At 42.8% G+C, this 24,319-nt stretch overlaps 1 protein-coding gene across 2 annotated transcripts in view; it reads left to right on the top strand.

The window, feature by feature from the left end:
* Window positions 1-24,319, top strand: part of CCNYL1 (cyclin Y like 1) — a 37,129-nt gene continuing 12,810 nt past the window's right edge. The window contains exons 1-7 of one of the 2 annotated variants that reach the window (XM_064434103.1): window positions 1-63; window positions 966-1,050; window positions 16,122-16,196; window positions 18,464-18,498; window positions 19,991-20,091; window positions 21,543-21,578; window positions 22,303-22,354. In XM_064434103.1, the coding sequence (XP_064290173.1) occupies window positions 16-63; window positions 966-1,050; window positions 16,122-16,196; window positions 18,464-18,498; window positions 19,991-20,091; window positions 21,543-21,578; window positions 22,303-22,354 (432 nt within the window). In that variant the 5' untranslated portion in view covers window positions 1-15. Of the gene's footprint in view, window positions 64-965; window positions 1,051-3,589; window positions 4,025-16,121; window positions 16,197-18,463; window positions 18,499-19,990; window positions 20,092-21,542; window positions 21,579-22,302; window positions 22,355-24,319 lie in introns of those variants that run through there. The other variant, XM_064434102.1, reaches the window with a different exon arrangement.

The raw sequence follows: 24,319 nt of genomic DNA, 5'->3' as shown, positions 1-24,319 counted from the left end.
CAGACAGCAGCTCCCATGTACTCAGCAAATGGGCCAAGTAAAGAGACAGAATTACCTCCCCCTGTAAGCCCACAAGCCAAAACACAGCTGGTAGCACTAATATTAGTCGTGTCAAGCCTGGTAGTCTTCATTTATTATGCATCCTGCAAATAATTATACATATAGTTAAGTTATAGCTCAGAAGCTGCATTTAGTGGTTGGCAGGGTGTGCTCCTCACTTGGAGTAGTTGGCAGGGTATTGCTCCTCTGACCTCATTAGACTAACATGAGAAGCAAGTCTGGTCCTTTGTATATTCAGAATAAACCACAGGTCTTTCTAATCTCTGCGTATTAGGAGCAGAGGTCACTACTCCTTTGGCTGTCATCACAGTCTGATTTAGGCTTTGTTTCCAGATGCTGTCTGGCCTTCCTTAAAGGCTTTGTGGAGCTCTCCTGAAGTTTGCAGCAACTTCCCAAGAGGGCTTAAATTAAGATTCATATCCCACATTTGTGAAAGTTACTTTGCTTTCCCTTTTGTGAAAATCAAAGCACAGGAGGGCTGCTGCCCAGTGGGTGCCCTGCTCAGGGACAAGGGGTGGTAATTGAGAGTCCCATGGCACACACATCTCTTTCTGGAGCAGGAGGAAAAGAGGTTGAATCCCAACAGTCCATAGTAAGCTATTTTCAGCTCAGGCATTCATTATTGCCAAGATCCACCATCCAAAATGCCTGCTTATGCAAAATGTGGATCTAGGTACGTGCTGCCCATTGTACATCAAAGTAACGGATTTTTTTAATAATGGAAACTGTCTGATGATTCACTGGGGTAAATCAAGCAGAACAGTAGAAAGATGAGACAGAAAATAGGAAGAGAACCAGGACCACTAATAAATCATGATGGAGGGTATTCAGTGTATTGCTACAGCAGTAAGTTAATAGAATGTTAAGCTGCATAAATAAAAAGATAATGTGTTTCATTTCTGCAGGGTGTTGCTCAGACTACACCTATTAACAGGATCACCTGGTTCTGCAGAAAATACACACAGCCACAGGTTTTGTCATATTATCCTGGTAAGTCAGATCTGAGTTAAGTCTTTAAGAGTTACTTTGCCAAAATGGAGCAGGAAATGGATATTCCTCATCACTGCAGCTAAATGAAAACATGCACAGATATGGAAAATTACTCTTTGGTGGTGTACTGAGGTATGTGGAAGCGGAAGCTTAACTTCGCCTGGAATGACAAGGAGGTGGGACAGTTTGCTGTTTCTGTGACTTCCAGGGATTAAATTCAGCTTCCTCTTGCTTAAGAGCTACATGAATAAGTCCTCACAGGGAAACAGACTACTGACTTCTTTCCTCCCTCTCTATGTTTGTATAAATCCTGATACTCTACAGCAGCACTAGCGCAGGGGAAGGGCAGCCTTCATCTCTGCCCCTTTGCAGAATTACACACTGAGAACAAGTATGAAACCCATGGGAAACTTCAGCCTCTGTGAGGCAGAGGAACCAAAACCTCCACACCCAAATAGCAGCGAGGCACATCACATACTCCAGCCACTCTGAGTTCCCAGCATTTCTCACCTATCGGCACAAGTATGTGGGGTTTGGCTGTTGGCCCCAGTGGCTGGGCCCTGGTGCTCAGCTGCCCAGTGAGCCACTCTTGCTCACTTCCTCACCCTTGAACAAGGATTTTCCACTGCCCAAAACCACAGCTTTGGCAAAGAATTTCCTTGAAGCTGCTCCAAAGCTGAGAGTTAGCAGAGGTGCCAGGTTGCTGCTGGGATCCCCCGAGGCATTGCTGCAGCTGCACCTCGCTTTGCCAGAGGCAGGCAGCCCCACAGGCCAGGGCTGCGAGGAGCAGATGGACTTGGCTTTGGGCAGGACACTGGGCATGGCTGCTGTCCAGCTGAGGCGTGCAGGTTTGCCTGTGGCTCCTTCCACTGCTCTGGATGGAGCAGCTCACCTCCATCCGTGTGGAGCCCCTGGAAGGGGCCCAGCAGTGCAGCAGCAGCGCAGCTTGCTCAGCCTCTCCAGCTTCTGAAAACAGCCAGGTGCAAAGAGTGAGGAAGGTATTGCTCTTCTTGTAAGAGGAAATTATGCCAGTTTTCATATTAAATAGTGCAGATGCAAGCCAACTCTAATTCTTGCTTGAGAATTATTACTTCAATAAGCCACGGCAACCCTCTAGCTTCTTCTCTTTCCCCACCATACTCACAAAAAATCAGTGGGTGCAATGCTAGAGGGAAGAAAGCACCAATCTCTCAATAACTATTTTACATGAAGCCCCTTTTTCTGTCCTTGGCCCAGGTCAGTCTCCTGTTCCGCCCAATGGTTAACCCCTGGCCCTTCCTAGAACAGGGAGCAGGACTGGCTGGCCTTCAGCTTTCCAAGCAGAGTGCAGAGCCTGCACGGGGACTTCAGCTGGCCTGAAGTGGTTCAAGAAGTGCTGAAAGCAAATCTTCCCTGAGGCCCTGGTGTAATCCACAGCAAGGTCAGATCCCTCTGGTGTAACAAGGCTTTGCAAACTGTCAGTAGCATGTAGACAGGCTTGGCTAACAGTTTAGAGAAATTGCTGGTAAGTGAAAAGGTATCATTCATCAGTCTGAGGGAATAATCCTCATGTAAGACTATAAATCACTTGGTTTGTCACTTCATTGTGCCTGGGATTAAGTTGTACAAATTCTGGAAACACAGCATCTCTGACTTCTGTTCAAAGAAACTACACATGGTTTGCCCAAAAACCCCATGTTTGTCATCACATGGGAGAGCCAACATTAGGATTTTTCTACAAAATGGAGTAAACCCCTGAGCCTGCTTATCTTTGGAATAACTGCCAGCATGATAGCAGAGTTTTGTAATACTTTTGTGTGTTCCTAAGTCTTCTGCAGAGCCATTCTTCTTATCAGGGGCCAGAGTTAAATTTTTGTAGCGATAGTGGGTTTTCTCATTGCAGAACAACGCATGGTTGCGTTTATCAGGGACCCTGACTGCTGTGGCTATCTCGCCCTCTAATCCATCTTCCCTGGCGTGTATGTGAACATTCCAGTGCTCCGAGGAGCTCTCAGGTGGCTGACACCCAGCAAGCAAATACTGCTGGGGACTTCCAGTGCTCCCCGGGGATGCCGTGCAGTGCCGCTTTCCCGGGCTGCGGGCAGGCACAGCGAGCGGCGGGAGCCCCTCAGCCCGCTAAAGGGAGCTGCCGGCGGGGCGGCGCTGGCGTTGTGGCTGGCGTTCCTGCGAGCGGCTGTCCCCGGCTGTCCCGGGCTGTCCCCGGCTGTCCCGCATTCCCGCATTCCCTCACGGCCGCTCCCGCCGCGCCCGCGGCACGTGCACGCCCGGCCAGCGCGAGCCCCCCGGGGGCGGGGCCCGGCGCGCGGCGCCGAGCGGGCGTGGCCACGGGGGCGCGTCCGAGGCCTCGCGGCCGGCGGTGCGTGCGCGCGTGCGTGTGGGGAAGGCGAGGGGAGGGGAGGGCGGGGACACGGGCCGCGGGAGGGCGCGGCGGCGGCCGCGTGACGAGCCCCGCGGCCATTGGCGGAGCGGCCGTCACGCGGCGCCGCGGCGGGAGGCGATTGGGCGGTGGCGGGGCGGGGCCCGGGCTCCCCCCGGCGGGCGCTCGCGCGAGGCCTGCGCGCGCCGCGTGCAGGGGGCGGCGGGCGGGGCGGTCGCGCGGGGGCGGGCGGGGCCGCGCGCGGCGGGGCGGGGGCGCTGGGCCCGCCCCGCGCTCCGACCCGCCCTGCGCCCGCCTCCCCTCCCCCGGCCCAGCCCGGAGCCGCGCAGCCGGGGCCCGGCGGGGGAGCGCCGAGCTCCATGGGCAACACCGTCACCTGCTGCGTATCCCCGGACGCCAGCCCCAAGCTCAGCCGGGCTCGCGGCGGCGGCGGCGGGGCAGCGCCGGGGCCCGATCGCTGGGCGGACGCGTACCAGGCGGCGGCAGCGGGCGGCGGCGGCGGCTCGGGGTCGGCGGAGGCCGAGTCGGGGGACTCGGATCCCGGCGGCGGCGGCGGCCCCCACCTCCAGCACATCAGCGACCGGGAGTTCCCGGATGGTGAGCGGCGGGCGGGCGGGGGGCGCCGGGCACCGCATCCCCGTGCCCGCGGTGCCCCGCTCCGCCCGGGGGCACCGGCGGCCCCAGGCGCGGCCCCTTTGTCCGGCGGCGGGGCAGCGCGGTCCCGCCGGCCCCGCGGGCTCGGCCCGCGCCGCGCCCCAGGCAAAGTTCCCCGCGGGCCCGGCCTGGGGCCGGCTCCTCCGCCCGCGGGACGAGCCTGGGGCCGCCCGGCCCTGCCCGGACCCCGGAGAGGGGCCGGGGAACGGGAAGAGAACGTGGCGGAGCCCCCGGGTGCTCCCGGCTGAGGCGGCGGAGTCTGGCTGCTGCTTTCTCCCTAACTATGGAGTCGTGACTCGCTCGTGGTGTTCGGGCAGATCGCAAAAGCTGCTGCATTTCCAGTCTCTGTTGAACAGGAGGAAGGAAGAGGGTGTGTGGGGAGTAAGGGAATTAAGAATTACAAAGATTGTGTGCATATGACATCACCGTGGCTGGACGTGAGTAATTTATCCTCTGGCTGTGCAGGGCTGTAGCTGTGCACTCCTGACACCGGCGTTCCCTGCCGCGTAGCTCTCGTGTTCCCGATTTGCTTTCCTTGGGCTCATGGGAACGTACGTGTGTGCTGCTCGGGTTCCCGGCAGCTCGGCCCGGAGCCCTGGTGCCCGCAGAGCCGCTGTGGCGGGCGCGGCCGCGGGGCCGGGCTGCCGGGCTGCCCCGCCGGGGAGCAGCGCCGGGGTGCTCCTGCCGCCCGGCCCTCGCCTGGCGCAGCCCGGCACCTCATGATATTCAAAACTTGGTTTAATTAGCGAACGTCTTGCTGTTCCTCTTGGCAATTATAACCACACCTATGGGAAATGCATTCGCTTGGAAAAAGATAGTCTGGCTGACAGCTTTGATGTGCGGTGCGTACAGTAACAATAATCACTGTAATCCATACTCTTCTTGAACTTAAGAAAAAAATTTTTTGCTGTCCGGCTCGTTGCAGAAGAGTGCGAGGAGACCTTCAGAAATGGAATTATTCAACTTGCAGAGTTCTACACAGCACCATATGGTGCAGCTGTTCCAGAAATGAGATGGAACATTCAGCCCCTTGGAGCTCCTCTGAGACAGCTGTGCAGTAGTAGAAATTATGTTTGCTGCCTAGGAGAAATAAACCTTTATTTCTGCAGGAAGATTATTACAGAACTCTCTCAACTCATTAGGGGAGGAGGAGCTAAACTCTCTGAAGAGATTCTAATAAGCCAAGCAAAAATGCCTAAGCTGAGCAAATCTCCTCAGGAATAAGGGTTGTATTTGTTTGAATCTTTAGTATGTGATCATGTCAGCTGTGCTAAGTAACAGATTTAATTGTGAATTCATCCATGTTTCAGGACTGGCCTTGAAGTAGAGAAGTATTAATTTATTTTTTTTTTATTTGCAAGCCTGAATAAGAGTGTATAGTCCAAGAATAAGATACTAGCTGTCTATCACAAATTTTACTTTTGTGGCTATAGAAACTTGAGTCTTGAGGCAGGAGATAATCCTAATACTAGAACTGCATAAGTGGTATATGTTTAAGATGATTTTAAAGATCACTTTTACAGTGGTATGTGGTTCACTGTTGCCCTCCAAAGTTGATCTGCTGCAAGTGATAATGATATTTGAAGTTTTCTGATTGATACAACTCTTTAGGGGTGCAGAAAGTACCAAAGTTTGATACCTTTATTAAAATAAAATTCAGGATAGTCAGTCTTAGAAGTAAAAGTTCTTGTGCTGATTTTTGAATGTCGCAAAGCAGTCCCTGGATAGAATCGAAGCAGTTAAGTTCAAAATGTAAAGCACTATTTACGAAGTTTGAAATCCAGTATTATGATACAGGCTTTATGAAGAAGTGAGACATCTATCTGTTTAATTTAATACCTCCTATGAAAGAACAAATCTGTAATAGACCAGATAGCTGTGCCTATTCCTCTTAAACTCTAGGATGTAGAAGCTGTCACATACCCAAACCATGCAGACAGCCTGCCTGTTTCTGTGCTCTTGACTACTAGAAAGTGTTTGTTTCATTTGGGGGATAAAACATATTTCTCTAATTGATTATTGTGTAATATTATAGGCTAGCTAAGGTGCAAACTTAGTCTGTAATGGGAGGCTGAGAACCTACTGACTGTCCTTTTCTTGAATCCTTTGGCAGGGAGAAGGCTGCAAGGAAAAAAGTCAAGATCATTTTGGCTATTTTTGTTCCATGCTGCTCAGTTCTAGGAGTTTCTAAGAAAACAGCTAAATATATCAGAAAGCTAGCATCCAAATGGGATGGAGATGCTTCATTCCTTAAATTTCTACCTCTGGGTTGTTTGTTGTTCTGAAGTCTGTCTTGAGTACTTCTGCACTTGTTTTGCTGAAATTGAATGTTTTGGTTGTATGAGGAATGCAGAAGTTACCAACTGAGCTTTGGACATTTTGTTTTGTGTTGTTTCATAGCTTTGTGTTGCTCTTCCATAGCCAGTGGAATGTGCTCCCCGCAGGTCTGTGCTCTTAAGAGAGGATTATTGTGTAGCTTCTCCAGCACTCTTCTTAATAGGCACTACTTTCCAGTCAGCACTGCTTAGATTGTCTGTATCAGATCAGAAGGAAAGAAGAAAATTCTCACTTTCTTAAAATGGACAAATTATGATGTAGTATGACAAAAAAGCAGTGGTAGGTGGAATGGAGATAAAACACACAGTAAAACTGAAAGTCTCATGTTTCAGCAAAGGTTAATTCAAACAGGAAAGATTTGTCAGATCCTCTACTAAGAGAATTTAAAGCGTGACCTTGTATTTTATGGCTCTCAAGATCCTGAGCCATAACCTGTTTGGTGCATGCTTTCTCCAAACATGAAATAGGCCTGTATTTGTGGTTTGATAAGCTAAGGCAAGCTGGATTTAGTAAACAGGGAGTAAACATAACTTTGAAAACAGAAATTTCTTCCAAATAGGTTCATGCCTACTGCTAATATTAAATATCAATGTCTGCCATGAATCTAAAGCAGCTAGTTGACTTTTCAGCTGAGCATTAAATGTTCTTTAAATCAACAGTTCAACACAGTTTGCATTGACCAAAAAGGCTTTCCTGTCTAGTTTTACTGATGCTAGCTCTGTGATCTTAGTGTGCCATTTAGTGGTCTGTGATGATTGGTTTCGTGTTTGGTTGTTTGGGTTTCTTTGGTTGTTTGGGTTTTCCCCCCCCAAATGAGTGTCTGCTAATCTTTATTTTGGGCTTCCTTTTTTCCCCCCCTGAGATATTTTTTCCTGGTTATCTCGGGGAAGAACTTCTTACCGCTGACACTTTCTTGCTAGATCCCTATGCCTAAAAGATCTACGTAAATCTTCAAACGTTTGTTTGATCCTTGGATAAAACTAGAACAAGACCTTGCTTGGCAGATGTTTCTCACTTGTACTTGAAATCATCTCCCTGCACTGCTGCTGTTCACTGGGTTTGAGCAGAGGTTTGCCTGATTCCCTCGAGCCAAGGAGAAGTGTTGCCCTACTGAAGTGGTGGGACAAAGTGACCTGGTACCCTCACCTGAATAACTGGGGGATGGAGAATGACAAGGGAAAAGACAGGGATAAGAGGGAACAGAAAATGGGATCAGGAGAGGAGCTGATTGGGGTGTGGTCGTCACACACAGGTTAGATGGGAAAGCAAATGGAAGAGGGCTTTGAAGAGGAGAGTTAATAGGGATGTAGTAAGTGAGGTTTACCTGGCTAGTGCCTAGAGTAACTCTTGAAAGCTTCAGGTTGTGTGCATGCTGAAGTTATTAAACAGTTGTTAAACAGTTGAAGGTGAACACGTTTGGATATATTGATTGTCTGTGATCTGGTTGTCTATGTCAGCTTGTCCGTAAACCTCCTTGCAGAAGGTCTAAATACTGTTATACTGTTCATTTGTTTCTCTTATATAATTTAATCTTATTTCTGGCATGTGGGTGGAGGTTTTTTCCTGTGTTTTTTTTTTTGTTTTTTTTTGTTTTGTTTTGGGTTTTTTTGAGTTTGGGGTTTGTTTGTTGTCAGGGTTTTTTTTTTAATCCTAGTTAAAATGTTAGTTAAGTTAAAACACTTTGGTGCAAAGAATCAGCTTTTTTGATGCCAGCAGTTTCATCACAGGGAAGGCTTGACCATCTTGTATTGGTTTTTGTGCCTCTCTATTTGAAGATCTGTAGCTGCATAGGTTGACAAATACTGTTGTCTATTTGGACAAACATGAAACCAGAGCTAAAAACAAAATGATGCTCTGGTGCCTTTTCTTAGTATTCCCTCTCCTTTTTTCCTTGTCGTCACCAAGTTTTTCACCTAACTTAGACTCACTCTTGGTTCCTCATCAATATCCCTTTCCAAAAACTGACCAGACATTTGTTACAGACGTATTTGTAGCAGTTGCAGATGGTCTGTGATCTTGACAAATATGAAGTATTGGACTTGCTGTAAGCCTGAAACACCTTCCATGTTGTTACCTTAAGAAGCTTGATGCCATGGCCTCTAGAAACAATCTGTGAAGTACCTGTAGTGGAAATCACTGAATCACAAAGTTGTCCAGGAGCAGCAGTGAAACTGACCTATAGAACTGGGAATTTAAAATAAAATAATTTGTCACTGCAGTATAATATTTGTATTTCTGTTTTTATCCTTGGATGCTGCTGGCAACTAAAGAATCCTCTATCCTTTTTTTCTCTTCAGTAAGTCTTGGAGACTTTTGCAGCAAGCAGGTTAAACCTTAGGTTTTTAAGAGTAGTTGGTATAAAATATGTACATGAAGCTCATGTAGAGGGAGACTGATTTGAGTTTCTGGTGTGTTTCTTCAGACTTTCAGCGTAACAGGTATTGAAAGGAAATATATAATCAGAGAGATTTGATGAGACTCGTAGAACTAAGGAAACTGAATTCATTTTAATCTGAACTTTTTTTTCTCAAACTGATTCTGTGTGACTTACCTCTAGCATCCTTATTCTTTGCTGGCTTTCTTTAGATTTGCTGTTTTCCCTCCTACCTGCAGGGCAGATGTAGAACAGCAGAAGTTCTGTGGCTAGAAGTATGTGCTTTCTCAAGTGTGATCATTGTGGTGAGGTCATACCAAAAAGCTGACTAACAGGGGAATGAACTCTTGCACAGCCAACAAAACACAAAACCCTACTCCTCCCAGATTTATATTGCACATTAACATTTCTAGCCATGTTTCTTCCACATACAGGGGAAAGGAAGAAGTTACTGTGGGATGCAGGAGGGAAAATTCTACCAAACATTAGAGAACCCAGACCTTGCATCTGTAGATCCTTGCCAGCAAGTTTATGTTCAGATTTTTAAACCTATCTGCTTTTTTTGTTCATTACATTTAGACTTTGAATGTGCACTTTTATTTCACTCGCTAGAAAAATAATGTTTTCAGAAGAAAACTCTGAATGTTTTGATTTCAAGAGATAAGTGAGGACGGTACTGACTTGAAAAAACTTGGTGCTACTTATTTAAATCTGTAGTAAAGCCAGATGAATAAAATTGAAGGTCTTCCTTGCAGGTGATGTGAATATCAGGATTACCTTGACAGCTTACACAAAAATCCCCCTGTCAGCCAGGTAGCATTCTGCAGTGTTTGATGAGCTGTGTGTGTACAGCACAGCTTTGCTTCTGTTTGGAGTTCTGAAAGGGTCTCGAATCATTGCAGTAGTCAAACATTGTTGGTTTCCTTCCAGTGTGAAAACTAACACTGGCTTCTTATGGAATGTGTCAGTCAGGCTCAGATAATTTCAAAGACTAAAGCAAGTGTTTCTGTAAAGCTCTTGGCCATGTTTTGTTACATGGATAGTTATTTTTCTTTTACAGAACAAGCTGCAGGTAAGGTCCAGGCTTCATTTGAAGTTTGCAAATGTGGGCAGTTGGAAGAGGTGAAAAATGTACCCCGTGCCAGTCCATCAGGTGGCATGTGACACCAGCAAACGCTGCAGTGTGTCTTGCTTTGGTCACCTGCAGACCCAACCTGAGACTGGAATTTCTGGTACTCACCTCTTCTGCTTTCTGAACCATGGCTTGAAAGTGAGGAGTGTTACGGGAAGGCTTTCCTTACTCCTGCTGTTGTCAGCATGGATCTAAGATTCTAAAACTTGGTTACTCTTTAATATATACCAATTTTTTTTTTTTTGATCGGTGGTTTTGGTAGTTTTTTCTTTTGTCTTTGTTTTTTGTTTTGGTTTGGGTTTTTTGTTTTGTTTCATTTTGGGGGGGGGGTGTTTGGTTTTTTGTTTTGGCTTATCAGTTAGAAAATTAGAGCTGTGGACTTTGAGTTTAACCTCTGGTGATAGTGGGTTGTGTTATGTGTAAAGGTCAGTGTGGGGAACAAAAAGTGGCAGCATAGAACTAATTCTTTCTCCTTGTCCTTTAAATGGTCCTAAATTAAATGCAGTACAGGAACACATCCCTAACAAAACATTAGTTACTTCTGCAATCTAGCTTGTGAGCTGCTGTCTTCCTTCTAGTTCAAAGAGAAAATCTTAGGGGCATCTTGTTTATCACTGCTTTTGCTGTGGAATTTGGGGCACTCCTGGTACCCTGCCTTGGCTAAAATCTGTAGAGCTGCTTATAACCCTGGCAGGTCCATCAGGAAACGTGTGGAAGCCTCCTGGGCTCTGTTTGGTCCCAGAAAGGGAGGGTGGGTGTTGTGTTGTGTTGTGCTGAACAGATCCTGGCCGTGTTTCCCCAGTGGGTGCAATAGGATCATGTTGGGATGTCCTGTGGAGGCTGTGCAGAGTGGTGTGGATACTCCTGCACTTTGAGAAATGAAAGAACACGTATTAATATGGTATTGATTTTTTTTTTAATCCACAGAAATTAACAAATTACTTAAACCCTAGGTAGTCTCCAGTATATAATATACATCTGTGCTTCTGCTTTTTAAAGTTTTCTGATTTTAATAGCAAATTTGAAATGTTTTCTGTGTCAGTTTCTCCAGCCCAACTCTGAAGTGTGGTGTAAGAGAGCAAATAATTCCTTCCTAATTAAGAGAGTTTGTTGCATGTTGAAGTGATTTCTGCATCCTTCCGAAACATCAGTGTGTACTCAGATATGTGCTGGGTATTGGTAATGATATTACTGTTTCTGTCGTAGTGCCATAAAAATTAACTGGCAGCTATTAAATAGCTTTAAAATATCTCTCTGTGTCTATTGTGTAGATTCACAATATTTAGAAATAATCTTTTAACAGTCTTTCAACAAGGAGAGTTGCAAATAGAAAGCAACCTAGGCATGCTGGGCTCTGGTGCATTCGGAGTGGCTGGGACAAATAGACAAAGCAGGTTAAATACAGAAACCAGAGTTGTAACTTTCCTAAAAGGTTCTGGAAAAAGAATTAGAGTAACATAATTTGAAGGAGAAATAATTTAATATGAAATTATTGTTAGGAATAACAGACTTTCTGAAATGGATTGGCAGATTTGCCCATCTAATTTGTTACAGTTTTTACATCTTTATTGGCAGGGTTAAGTGGCTTGCATCTTTATAGCATAAGGTAATGAAATATAAGGGAAACTCAAGCATTGGTCACAGCTAGTAAGTCATTGAGCAAGTGACAAAACACAATTTACAGCAAAGAGATTATTGTATTATTTAATGCTTTAAATATGTGCTGTATCAAAATGTTAGTGCTGTCCAGCAGAGCAAAGGATGGGCTAAAACTGTTAAAGGAAATGCAATAGTTTATTGTTCTGAAGTAGTGAAATTGTCAAAGGGCTGCTACTTAGTGTCATGTTTGACTGTCAGCTTTATTCACAGGATAGTACATGTAGCACGATGCAATGTGTAAAATGTGTTTATAATAATTAGAAGTCACCCATGGAGGTGTGTAAACCATAGATAAGTAGCTAGCATAATAAATTCCTAAAACCTACACACATTCTTATGTGACATGGATAAAAAAGTCTTCATGTGGATTTTGTGTTGTGGAAAGGATGCAAGATCTTGAGCTAGGGCAGAGGATTGCCTTTGAAGTTGATGTGATCTGCCCTGTGGGGCACTGTGTGTGCACAGCAGCAGCAGAGGTGGCTGAGATTGTCTCAAGTGCAGGTGAGCTGCAGGGGATTCCTCTAAGGGGAACGCTGGCGGAGGGAAGCAAGTTCAGGCTTCTCTCTGCTCCACCTGGAGGCAGGGTTGATCTGACAAGCTTGGTAGTACACATGAGTAAATGGCTCTGAGAGATGCAGAGAAGTAAGGGAAGGTTGTTTTTTACGCGCTGGTCTCTGACAGGTGAAGGGCCCTTTTGTAGCACCATTATTCTCCTGCTCTCATAGACCTAATTTCTGGTGGGAATCTTCCCTTCTCACCTCTTTATCACTTAAGTGTGAGGGTCTCATAGAAAGTGTTTCGATTTCTATTGAGTTAATAGCTCTAGAACAAAAGTGTTCTGGAGCCGTTTTCTTGCTTTTTATATCACCCTGTTGTTCCTCTCATTTCTCTCATTCTTGTTTCTGCATGTTTAAATTCCTATTATTCCTGTTTATCCTGTGGCATACATGCTTTCTTTTTCTGTTAGCTTACTGTGAAGCTTGAGTTTTCTGTCATACAACTTCTGATGCAGCTCCTACTCAAGACTTACCCTTACCTTCAGGTCTAGTATCTTGGCCTTGGACTCGTGAGTGCTACCAGGATGAAGTATTAGGAGTTATGCTTGGTTGTGAGTCAAATTGTTTGCAGACAGATTTATGTCTTCCTCTGCCTTTTCTTTTGCTGTTTCCCATTAAATTTTACCTCTGCTCATGCCCTTATCTCCCTCTTGCCTTATGTTTCCTTCAGCTGTATTGCTGTTGCCTTTTGGTATTTCATGAGCAGCATTGGCAGTTTAGGACGAGCAAATCACATGACTACTTTTTCCATTGCTTCGATAAAAAGCATTGTCCAGGGAAAATGGCACAGGCAGGATGGTTAAAGGTCTCTGGCAGCTTCTGAGGGGAAAGCTACAGGGAGGTGGTCTGTTAAATGCATCTTTCTTTGCAATCTCTTGCTGGGCCAAAGCAGGTACACTGTCTGCTCAGGCCATGTTATCCTGGAATAACAAACCCAGCTGCAGTTGGTCTTGATCATTTCTGGTGGGATTTCATACTGGGAGCCGTGTGATGTGTCTTGGACTATTAGTACCTTAACTCTGGTTGTATAATCTGTGCTGTGGGTGCTGATACACCTGGCTTCATCCAGCAGAAAGTGTCTGGCAGAGCCAGTATGGAACTGGAGCCAGTGAAGTCTATGATCCTTTCAGTTCTGTTCCTCTCCTTAAATGTGGGTCTGCTTGGCTCAGGGGTTGACTCATGTGGCCTTGTCAATTTTGTGTCACTCAGTGCATGCTGCAGTGCTGTGGATCTTCTTGCCTGGAATTACAAGAAGACATTGCAGACACTTCTTGTCTGGGGTGAAAGTTGGTTATTCTTGTGCTTTTAGTCCTAGACCTGATTTCTAACATGTAAGAGGTGTGGATACAGGGGCTGGCAGAGCACAGGGAGAGGCAGAAACAATGTAAGAAGTGAGCATTAACAAGTCACATGGTTTCAAAGTAAAACAAAACCATAGGGAAGTCAAGATAGTAGTGGGGTTTTTTTTATGAGGTGAGGGAGGATGGATGTTATCCTATGTTGTCTCTTCCCTGGGGAAAAAAGCATCTGTCCATCTGTCAGTGACCTGGAGGAGGTGATGGAGGATGCCCAAATTGCAGATGACAGCCAGCAGTCAGTGTGCTGGAGGTGCTTGTTCAGAGGGACCTGAACAGCGCTGGGCCAACACCACCCTATGAAATTCAGCAAGGAGAAACATGGAGTCCTGTGTTAGCAGCTACTGACTTCAGTGCCCTTTTCCTTTCGTTTTCCTGTGCTTTTTCCTCCCCAGTTTTCCTTGCTGCCTTTCCCTAAATATGGCCCAAGACTCGTCCAGTCCTACAAGTTCTTCCCTACGATTCCATAGTGAGTCTCATAGCCCTGTTGGCATTAGTCCCCCAGATGGGAAAGGTGATCTAGGCTCTATGGATCCTCACGGGAAGTTTTCAAGGCTCAGCTTAGTAAAGCCTTGAGCAGCCTCATGTTCTACCAAAAGCTGACTGTTTTCAGCAAGAGGTTGACCTGGAGACCTCTGAGATCCGTTCTAACCTGACGTTCCCAGTTATTCTAAAAGTTGCTGCTGAACTGTAAATAAGTTCTGAATGGTTTGCTCTGTTTGCATCATAACTTGCTGATAACAATCTGTATTTTAAGTCTGCATATTACAGTCTTGTTTGGCCTGTTGATGATACTTCAGATACTTAGAGGCTGGCAAAATACTTCCACTTCTGAATCACTGTTTGTGTTGAGTTTGTTAAAGCAGTGCTAGCATTAGAAGCTGTATACTGTCTCTTCAACGTGACTTTGTTAAATCAGTGTTAGAAACTTGTCAGACTTGGGGACAAGTTTTAAACAAGTTATACTCTTCAGATGCTACAAGTGGTACTTAAATTGTGGCAGTATGGCATGCTGGGTTTTTTTATTTTTTCAGAGAATCAACTGTGTATCAGAAGTACTTGAGGTGTGAGCTGTGAGGCAAATTCCACTCTAGGGCATCTAAGCCAGGACTTCTTACATTTTACTGCATGAATAAATTCAGATATCTGTTCACTGTGTGCTGTGAATGAGTGTAGTAAGGTGACAGTGGAAATACTGGTTTTGTAAATTAACTTTTTAAAACTTCACAAGATGGTCTGTTTTCATGGCTGACTCTGGTCTTTTTGAGAGGAGGGGGGAATTCCCTTTTGAACAATCTTGGTGTTCCTAAACAGATGTTGGCTACTTAAACAGTAGAGATTCAAAATTACACAAAATTACAGTGGTCCACATCCTGGACTAGTGCCAGAGCAGCAGGGCTGGGCTAAGATCAGCAGTGCTGTAAAGCCCAGTACTTGGCAAACCTGGACAGCAGTGTTGTGCTCCAGTGGGAATCTGGAATGAGGAGTTTTGGGCTCTCGTGCACTTTGGCTGTGACATTCCCTTGCTGGAGCATGGGGCTGGGGCTGTGTTGTGGGAGGTGCAGTAGCACAAACATTCACACAGTTAAACTGCAGCACCCAGGCAGTTTGTGGTTTGGCAGAGTTCTGTTGGTTGGGTGCATAAAATATTATGGGTTTTTTTTAATTAAAAGGTGATGGCAATTCTTAGATGGCTTTTCTTTTTAGGGGTGTGTCAGCCGTGTTGGTGTCCCACCTTGAACACTTCAGAGTGCAAGTGCTCGTGTGGCTGGCATGGCATAACAGTGACAACTGTGAATGGATGCAGAATTGCTCTGCCCAGGACTTAGAGGGCTAGAGTATTCTGTTCATGTGCTCACATAAGTCACTGTGTCTGTAGCATGACTTCCTCAGAGCAGCTGTTTCTTCTGTCAGAGCTAAGGCAGCTCAGCATTTCATCATGATGGTCACAATTCCATCAACAAACTTTTGTGATCACTTCCATCTTAATCTAAGGGAGTAATTTATCCTCTTCTAAAGCCATCACTGCTCTGTTGTGGCAAAGGATTGAAGCAGTCATTTGGTTCTTCAATAACTCTATTTTAGCTTTACATGGTTTTATTTGAAATTCCAAAAGAACTGAATAGTGTAAGCTCAATGTTTTAATATTTATCAGCACTGTAAATGTTACTTATTAGGTTCTTTTGTAAGACCACAGAGATTGTTTCCTGCTGTATTTGGTATATAAAGCATAAAGGGAAAGACCAGCAGTGCTAATTTTTTTGTTAGTTAATTTGATATGTTTTTTTTTAAATTATTCTCCTGGTAAAGTTCTAGCTTTCTACTCACTACTGAGCACCTGCCCCACAACCAGCTACCCTAATGTGCAGGGGCACAGATTGGCTTTTGAAGATAAATGGGTTTATCTGTCCAGTTTTGGTTTTTTTTTTTTTTTCAGAGGGAAAAATGTAAAATTTTTATTCATCTTGGCAAAAGTACGGTTCTGTTTCAGAGAAACAGCCCATTCTATGTGGGTTTGATCTTGTTTCCATCACTGTGCTTGAGCACTTTGAGGATGGGTGGGAATTGTTGCAGTTATTATCTTTTATTAAAGGTATCTCCTTTTTTTTTGTCCTTCCTATTTCAGATTTAGCCTTGGAATCTAATCCATCTGATCATCCCAGAGCAAGCACAATTTTCCTGAGCAAGTCACAAACAGATGGTAAGCTAAGATTTTTTCCCAGTTTAACAAAAAACAGGAAAAAATTGGAAAAGTAACCAAAAGTAGCAGCTTAAGAACAGTGATTCAGTTCTTTCAAAGCATAGGGGTTAGTAATTTATGTACTTACACAGAAACGTGTTTGTAGACCATTTTACTTGACACTTAAAATCACTTGATCTTTAAAAGCTTAAGTATCAGATTTCGGAGTGCAGATCTAGTAGTCTGAAGGAGCAAGGCTCTCTTCATTAGTGTAATTCAAGTTTCAAGCAATGGTAGGTTTTTTAACCAAGGACTGTTTGAAAAATTGTTTTAAAGTAAAAAAATTGTAGTTGAAAAAACCTAAGTTTTCTGTAATAAATAATAAGCCTAAGCCATTAGTCTATATCAGTTGCTTTTGAATATGTTGTTTTAAACTGTTTGAATAGTTTCAGAGGATAAATATTCTCCAATCCTGATTTTAATTGTATAGATGTGTTTGGATTCTCAATTTCTTTGCAAATCCTGTATTTAAGTAATAACTCAATTTTCAATTTCTTTGCAGATCTGTATTTACCTCATAATTCAAATTTGAAACAATTGCTATAGCTTGTGCATTCCAAAAGGCTGTTGAAAAGTGGAGGCATTTCTATATTGCACTTATAAAAATTCTGTTGTCAAATTCTGACCATAGGACATTTGAAGTTGCAACTAAAAGAAAGTTTAAGATAATATTTTTAAAATGCTTCTGTTTCTTTTATAGTTGGTTCTTGTTTGAAGCACTGTTCTGCTAAGAAAGTGATGCACTTGTGGCTGCATGTGTTGATGGAAAGCTGCAGTGTGTCTTTTAACTTGGCACAGCTTTGCCACAGAAAAGAATTATTTTGACAGGTCTGTCAGTTGCTGCCCTGCTGTTCAGTCTTGTGGCAAATGGTAGAACTGTCACTTGTATCAACTTTGCAGTGCTCAGATAATCTGTGAGCAGCGGGAACAAGCACTAGCCCGCTTCTCCACAAGAGGTGATACCAAGGAAATGAAAAGACCTCTCGTTTTGGGGCCTCTGAGGTCAGTCTTGGAACAGCCAGAGGGCCTGGCCTGCTCACTTCAGACAGCTCTGAGATGAGCAGTGCTGGAGGAGCAGCTCACACGCTGTCAGGGTTCATGAACTGTCACTGCAGTCTTCCAGCCTGGCTGCAGAAATGCTCAAACTATGAACAGCCTTGGAGGGGGTAGCATTGCTTCTAAATGTTGTTTGGATTTCTTCAAATGAAATATATTGAATTGTGTAGACTTGTGTTCATGTAGAAAAAGGGCCCTCTAGGTGATGTCGTAACTATTAAACTATTCTCTGGAGTTTGTATTAAATTAATCAATTTTTATGGAGAAGTTGGGCAGAATAATTTATTTTCTAATTTCCCTTGTTCTTCTTTAGTTGACCTTCCATAGAATTAGCAGAATTAATAATCTATAAATTCTCTCTCAATGAGATGTATTAAGGATTATGAGTTTTGATTTATGAAAAAAGACTAAAAAAATGTGGATACTCTTTTCCAATTGTCAATTTTTCTAAAAATGTAAGGGAATGTGTGCTGCTAAGGAGTGGTAATGGTCTGAGGTTAGAACTTTGCAGAGGTGCCTGTCCATGCTGGTCCCATTTGAATACTCTGTGCATGTGTGCAGCTCTCCCTCACACCCTGTTGTATTGCTGCTGTCACAGCTGGAAGTTTAACCTTGCAGTCTCTTTTGAAAGACTAACACAGTTTAAAATGATCAAATGACATGGTTGCAGTTATATGATAAATGGTGCACAGCTTGTGCCAGCATCTTTTGTACAGTGAAATACCCTTTTGCCTCCTGCTAATAGGAGGAGAGAGAACACCTAAATAGTGCTGGGCACCTCACTTTCTCCTTGTGTGCCTTTGGCAGGCTCAGGGTGCTTTTGCTGGTTTTGCTTCTGTCTGCTGTTGGATGTTGGACATTGTCTGTTTGAACTATCTGAAATCATCCTGTTTTTCATGATACACAGCATCTTTTCAAAGCTGAGACGTTTTTCCCCTTAGTGTGATGGGAAGTAGTTGTTCCTAAATGTACATGTGGGCAGACAGGAGTATGTAGCTTACTAGCTTGATAAAACATGGTATTTTTTCCTCAAACTACTTTTCCAGACACCTAAAATAAAATTTGAAACTTTTAATACTCACATACTTTAGAAAACTAGGTTAATAGAATTACTTTATTGAATGTAAATTGGGAAACCTTTCAGTTCACATTATTTTTTCCTTTTTTTCTAGTGCGAGAGAAGAGGAAGAGTAACCATATAAATCATGTAAGTAAACTGGATTCTGTGTAAATAATATTAGGATATTGGGACAAAAACTCAAGCAAACAACTGTAGTAGTTCTAGGTATACAGTCTTACACATCTTCCAAATCTTCCTTGGAAGGGTAAAACTGAATTAACTTTGCCTGTCTCTAAGCAATAAGCAGGCCCTATATCACAAAGCATAGAATGGCTGATGTCAAAATCATAACAATTTTTTTTGTTGTCAGTTTTAAGCATTTCAGAACAGTAAGAAAGAAAACATAAGCCAACCTGTCTGTATTTTTTTAAACAAAAAATAAAACTGCATTAATTTCTCAGCCAAGATGGCAGGTCTTGAATGACTTGCTGATTGAGTATTGCTACAGGACTTATTTTAAAAAGTGTATCCAGTGTGAAAAGAGACTAATGAACAAATATCATCAGTATGATAAACAAGTGATACTCCATTAGTTTTAAAATCTGAAAATATGCTCTGAGCTTCTTCCACAAATATTAGTTAGTTTGGACACTTCTTGCCAAAAAAACAGCCAAACCAAAAAAGATGCAATGTCATTAATAGGTGGATAAAAAAAATCATTGACTAGTAAAGGTAAGAATGGAAGTTAGTAACAAAGCTTAAAAAAAATTGTTGCAATTCCAGCTTTGGTCTGCTAGTACCAAGGTGAAGTGAGATTGAAGTGTTTTTGCTGGCAAACTTCAGCTGGAATGGGAGATACTCCCAGGCAGCTGTTGAGTTTTGAAGGGTGTCAGCATTTTCATACTGAAGACTTCAAAGTTTTAGACAAGGCATTTAAAAATTCTGGTGCAAACTAATGAATCTTGAATTGTTTGATTGAAATTCCTCCCTCAATTATGATATCCTGTCTCTAGTGCAATGTGAATGTTCTCAGGGAAGCCTGGGAAGGGTTATATTGGAAGATTTCTTACAGTACAGAATGGACAGGGTTAGGATGGATGATGGAGCATATTGCTAGCTCTCAATAATAATTGTAAAAGTAAGGGTAATAGCAGTACTCTGTTTCCAGATTCCAGATGCTAAACAGGACATGTGTGAAGGGAGCCATGTCAGGAAAAGGTTTCTTTTTTTTTGAAACTGTAACATGACAAAACCCCAAGTGTTAAACTGGATAACCAGAAGCTGTAAAGGTGTAGGGTTTAAAAGAAGGGAGAAGGTGATTATGGAGTCACAGGGAAATCTAATAGAGTACATCACAGAGAGCAGAATGGGAGAGAACTGAGAAAATCAGGACTTGATGCTTTGGCTCAGCCATTTCTGCTGTAAGTTATCTAAAATCATGTTGTGTATTACAAGGGATGGTTTATAAATTTATCTTACACAAAGAAACTAAATGGCTGCAAGGTAGCTTACATTGCAGCAGCAACCACTGGAGGTGTAAAGCCAGCATTCAGTGTGCTAAACAAAAGCTTACAGAATCCCTGTTCTTGAATGTATTTCAGTTCTTTCTTTCTTTTTTTTTTTTTTTTTTCCCACCAAGGTTTCTCCTGGGCAGCTTACGAAAAAATACAGCTCATGCTCAACAATATTTATAGATGACAGCACCGTCAGTCAGCCTAACCTTAGAAGCACAATAAAGTGGTAAGGACCCTTGTCACCAACAAGGGCTTGTCAGGGTGGCATCTTAAGGGTTATTTGGGATTTTCTGGGGGTCTTGTCTGTCCCAAAGCAAACTGCACCCTTGAATGGGAGAAGCACAACACTGCTTCTGCAGGTTGGTCGTGGAAGGGGTGTAGAGCTCTGGCTAATTGCTGGAGGGAGCTCTTGTTCCAGTCACAGAGCTCAGGGATTCTCCTCTTGCAAAGTCGTTCTCATCGTGCACTTGAGGCAGTGCAGAGGTGTGTCAGCACTGTGGGCTTGAGAGGGGAGTTTAGCTCACACTGAAAGCCAAATCAAGAAATTCTCAGAAAATTTGAAATGGATTTTGTGTGGAGTTGCAGGAAAAGTTGTAGGGCTGTGTTTGGTACTTTCCAGTGATATTAGTCTGCCCTCTAGTTGTGGAAAACCAGCATGTTGCTGACTTAGGGTTTAACTCTGGCCTTTCTGCCATTTCTTCATGAATTTGTTATTGTAGGTAAGTGATACTTATGTTCTCCAATGTAAATGGCTGCTGGAGCTGTTTTTCTGGGTACCAGAAAGTCAATTATTTGCACTTGCATCTTACCAGCTGAGAATTGAGAAGAGAGCTTTATCAAGTAGATTGAGGCCCAGAAGGCTTTACTGATTTAATAGTGTAGTAGAGTTTGGAAATGTCTGCATTGATTTGTTACTTTAAAATTTGGTTTCAGACAAACGTATGCAGCATGTCACTTCTCCTTTTGTAGAAAAAAACTAAACAATAGCCTAAAAATTAATGCTTGTGCCCTTTTGAAGTGACAGTACACATTTTGTACAGCTGACAGCAGATCAAAGTTTTTCATGACAGGTTCCTGTGATGGCAGTGTTTCTGTTACCACCATGAATAAAGAATTTGAAATTTGCCACAGTAGATGAGTGTTAATATATGAAACCTGTTGCCTCACTTAGCAGAGACTAAAATCTGTTCTTGTCCACTTCTTGGATTATACTGGTATAATGCCATCTATATTATTCTCTTTTTTAGACAGTTCCTAAATTAGGCAACTAGACAGGGTTAAAACATCTGCAGAATCTCTGCCATGGGATATGTAACAGCAAGGAGAACTTACATTTTAGTTGGGAATAGTCTACATTTTCACTAAATATCAGCTAATCAGGAAATGAAGGTATATGTTGAGAATGTCACTTAACACTTATTTTGTTGCACAAATATCTGTGCAATGAATGTAAAAGCAGTTTGGCAGGCAGATTTGATTTGGCCAGATTCTGTCCAGACAGTTAAACATCAGAAATGAGATGTGTAGTGCTTGGGGATGGGAGAGGAGGTCACTGCAAAATGGATTTGTAATATTCCACTGAATGACAGCTTTTGCAGTGGAATAGTGTGCATGGAAAATGCTTTGTTAAATCTTTTTTTTTTTTTTTTTTTTTTTTTTTTTTTTTTTTTTTTTTAGTGTAACATTAGCAATATTCTACCATATAAAGAACAGGTGAGTGAACTCTTCCTTTGCTGAAATATAATGACTTTCTTTTGGAACCAGGGATATAAAATCATACAATCACTAAAATTAGAAAAAAAACTCTCAAGACCATAGAGTCAGATATGGTCTTGGTCACTTCAGTGACAGCTGGTGAAACTTAAAGGAGCTGAAAATTCTGGCACTGTGTGCTGTATGTGTTTTTTCTTTGTACCCCCTCTTGAGCAGCTGTGGAGGGGTCAGTAATGCACCCATCCAATGGCACATACAACTCCAAAACAGGGAGGGAGGAAAACACACTTAACTCACCACAAATCAGCCTTTGGACTTTGTTCAGCTTTTCCTGAGTACAGAGGTATGGATTGGTTTTGATGGGAGAAGGAACACTCTGTCCATGTCCAAGTCACTCTTGCCATTACAGCTAGTTCCAGCATATGCTCCTGAATTACAGCTGACCTTTTGAGGTAATGCTGTTGATGAGTTTCACCTAGTTTCACATTTTGGGGAGAACTTTAGTAGGCATAATACAAGAACATTCATTGTTTAGCATCTTAAATATTTAATAGTAAGGACTCATCATTAAATGCTTTGCAAAAATACAGGGTAGCTCCATACCATATTCTAGGAAAAGCTGAACTATAAAATCCTTGATCCTTTTTAATGAACAATGATTTTTAGTAGAGTGTAGTAATACCAATTAAGTCTTCTTGCTAAACCAGGGACTTTTGTTTTGTAGAGATTCTGACAGATCATTGGATATTTTTGATGAAAAATCTCACCCTCTCACAGTAAGTAATTTTTTGTCCCCTTAGTGTATATCAGTAACATACTGATTTATATTATATAAGTCATAAAAATGTATTAGCACCAGGCCACAATCAAATTGATCTTAAATTGTGTCTTTATCTGTAATACAAACAGTGACTTTTGAGATAAGCTAGATCATGAATAGAGCCCAGTCTAAATGTTACAAACTATGTTGGATTTTTATGCTTTGACTATAAACAGAATCATCTGCCCAATTCTTTTGTATTCCATGTCTGAAGTTTCTTGTCTGTCTCTTTTCTCCCCCTCTTGCATAACTGCTTTGTTAGAAGTGTTTTCTGTTTCTTTAGGAAGACATGGTTAGTAGCTATGTGCCTAACCTTTTAAATGACTGCAGACAGGAGAATACAATACATGAAGCATCACACAGAGTAGGCAGCAGTGAGTTTGGCCTTTAAAAAACTGGAAAGGCAACATTTTAAGGCAAATATGCATAAGACTGCTTGCAGTAACATCAAGGAGCATTCAGGATGTGATTTTAATGTGACTGGGCCTGGTACACCTTTTTAGACTCCCTTAAAGATGCAAAACTCATAGTACAGGGAAGCTCAGGAGTGGAGCGTGTGCTTTTCACATCCAGTTTGAACACTTCTAGCTTAATGCCTGTCCTACAGAACCATTTACTTTGTTTTTCATGTGAAATTGATTTAGCTAAGATCCAGCAGCTTTAAAAATGGAATGCTTGCTCTGGGACCTACCTGAGTGAATGCAGTATAACCTGTTCCGTGGATCTCAGTTGTTAATAAACAGATTTTAATAAAACAAGTTAATGTTTTAAGTTTGTTGAAGTTTCATCCCTAAATATAATCGACTGTGCTAGGAATTGTACAGTGCAATATAAATAAATACAACTCTTTATTCAATTAAATAACTTCAGGACAAGAGCTATATTCAAGATTTCTTGTATGGATTTTAGCACTTCAGAGCAAAAAGGGCAGACCAAAACTGTTTTATGTCGTGGCTGAGACAGTCACAATACAAAGCAACACTCCATTTTCCAAAGGCTTCAAATCATTTTTTATTCTAGCATGCATGCTTTTTAAACATTCTTAAAAACTCCTAAGTTTACACTTTACTCATTGGTCAGAAGAGACAAACAAAGTGCTTATTGGAATAGAGAGTTGCAGGTTTCTCTTACTTATCCTTCTCTCTTTCTTGGTTTCTGTGTCAACAACCTTGATAGGAAATTCTTCCAGGGGTAAACATGGATCCTCTTATCAGACTTCTCTCTGCCTCACAGAAGTCACTGTAAAACCTCTTCCACAATTTTAAATGCCTGAATCTGTTGTTTCCCATTCAAAATTATTTATGTAAGAAGAACTCCATCAGACAATTTCTTTATTTAACAACCTGACATCCTTAGATCCTTTCATATAGCCTCCCTCCTGTTTAATGAGAAAAAATCATTGTGTCCTCTGGGGAACACTTAAAGGTCTCTTCCATCTTACTGCAGCATACAGACAGAAATAGAGCTGATATAGGGCTGACTGTCACACTTCTGAGGGAAAGGCACACATGGCTTGTTAGTTTCTATAGCAATGGTGTTTTGCCTGGGTACCTACTGTTCCTTCAGAAAGGTTAATTAGCAGGAAGAAATCTCTGAACACCTTGTCTTCTAAAGGTGCAGTCACAAGGAGTCCAAACCCAGCTCTGTTGGCCCTAATGGGACCCAGGTACCCGTGTCATGGATTTAGTCACAAATACCAGTCTTGGTGCTTCCTTTCTCACCTCCGGTGTCCTGGTTTAAGACAGTTTAAAAGGAGAACACTCTGGAATAAGTTGCCTCCTTCTATAGGTTTAACCAATCCCTTTCCACCAATAAGGAATGAACACAAGTAGATGTAAGTGAAAAAAAGCAGTTTACTAACAAACAAAACAGCAACAGGCAAAAACTAACAGTAAATAACTGTTAAATACCAAACTGCTGA

Source organism: Passer domesticus, chromosome 10, assembly GCF_036417665.1.
Source record: "Passer domesticus isolate bPasDom1 chromosome 10, bPasDom1.hap1, whole genome shotgun sequence".
NCBI classification, from domain to species: domain Eukaryota; kingdom Metazoa; phylum Chordata; class Aves; order Passeriformes; family Passeridae; genus Passer; species Passer domesticus.
This window is presented reverse-complemented; position numbering and strand designations above follow the sequence as displayed.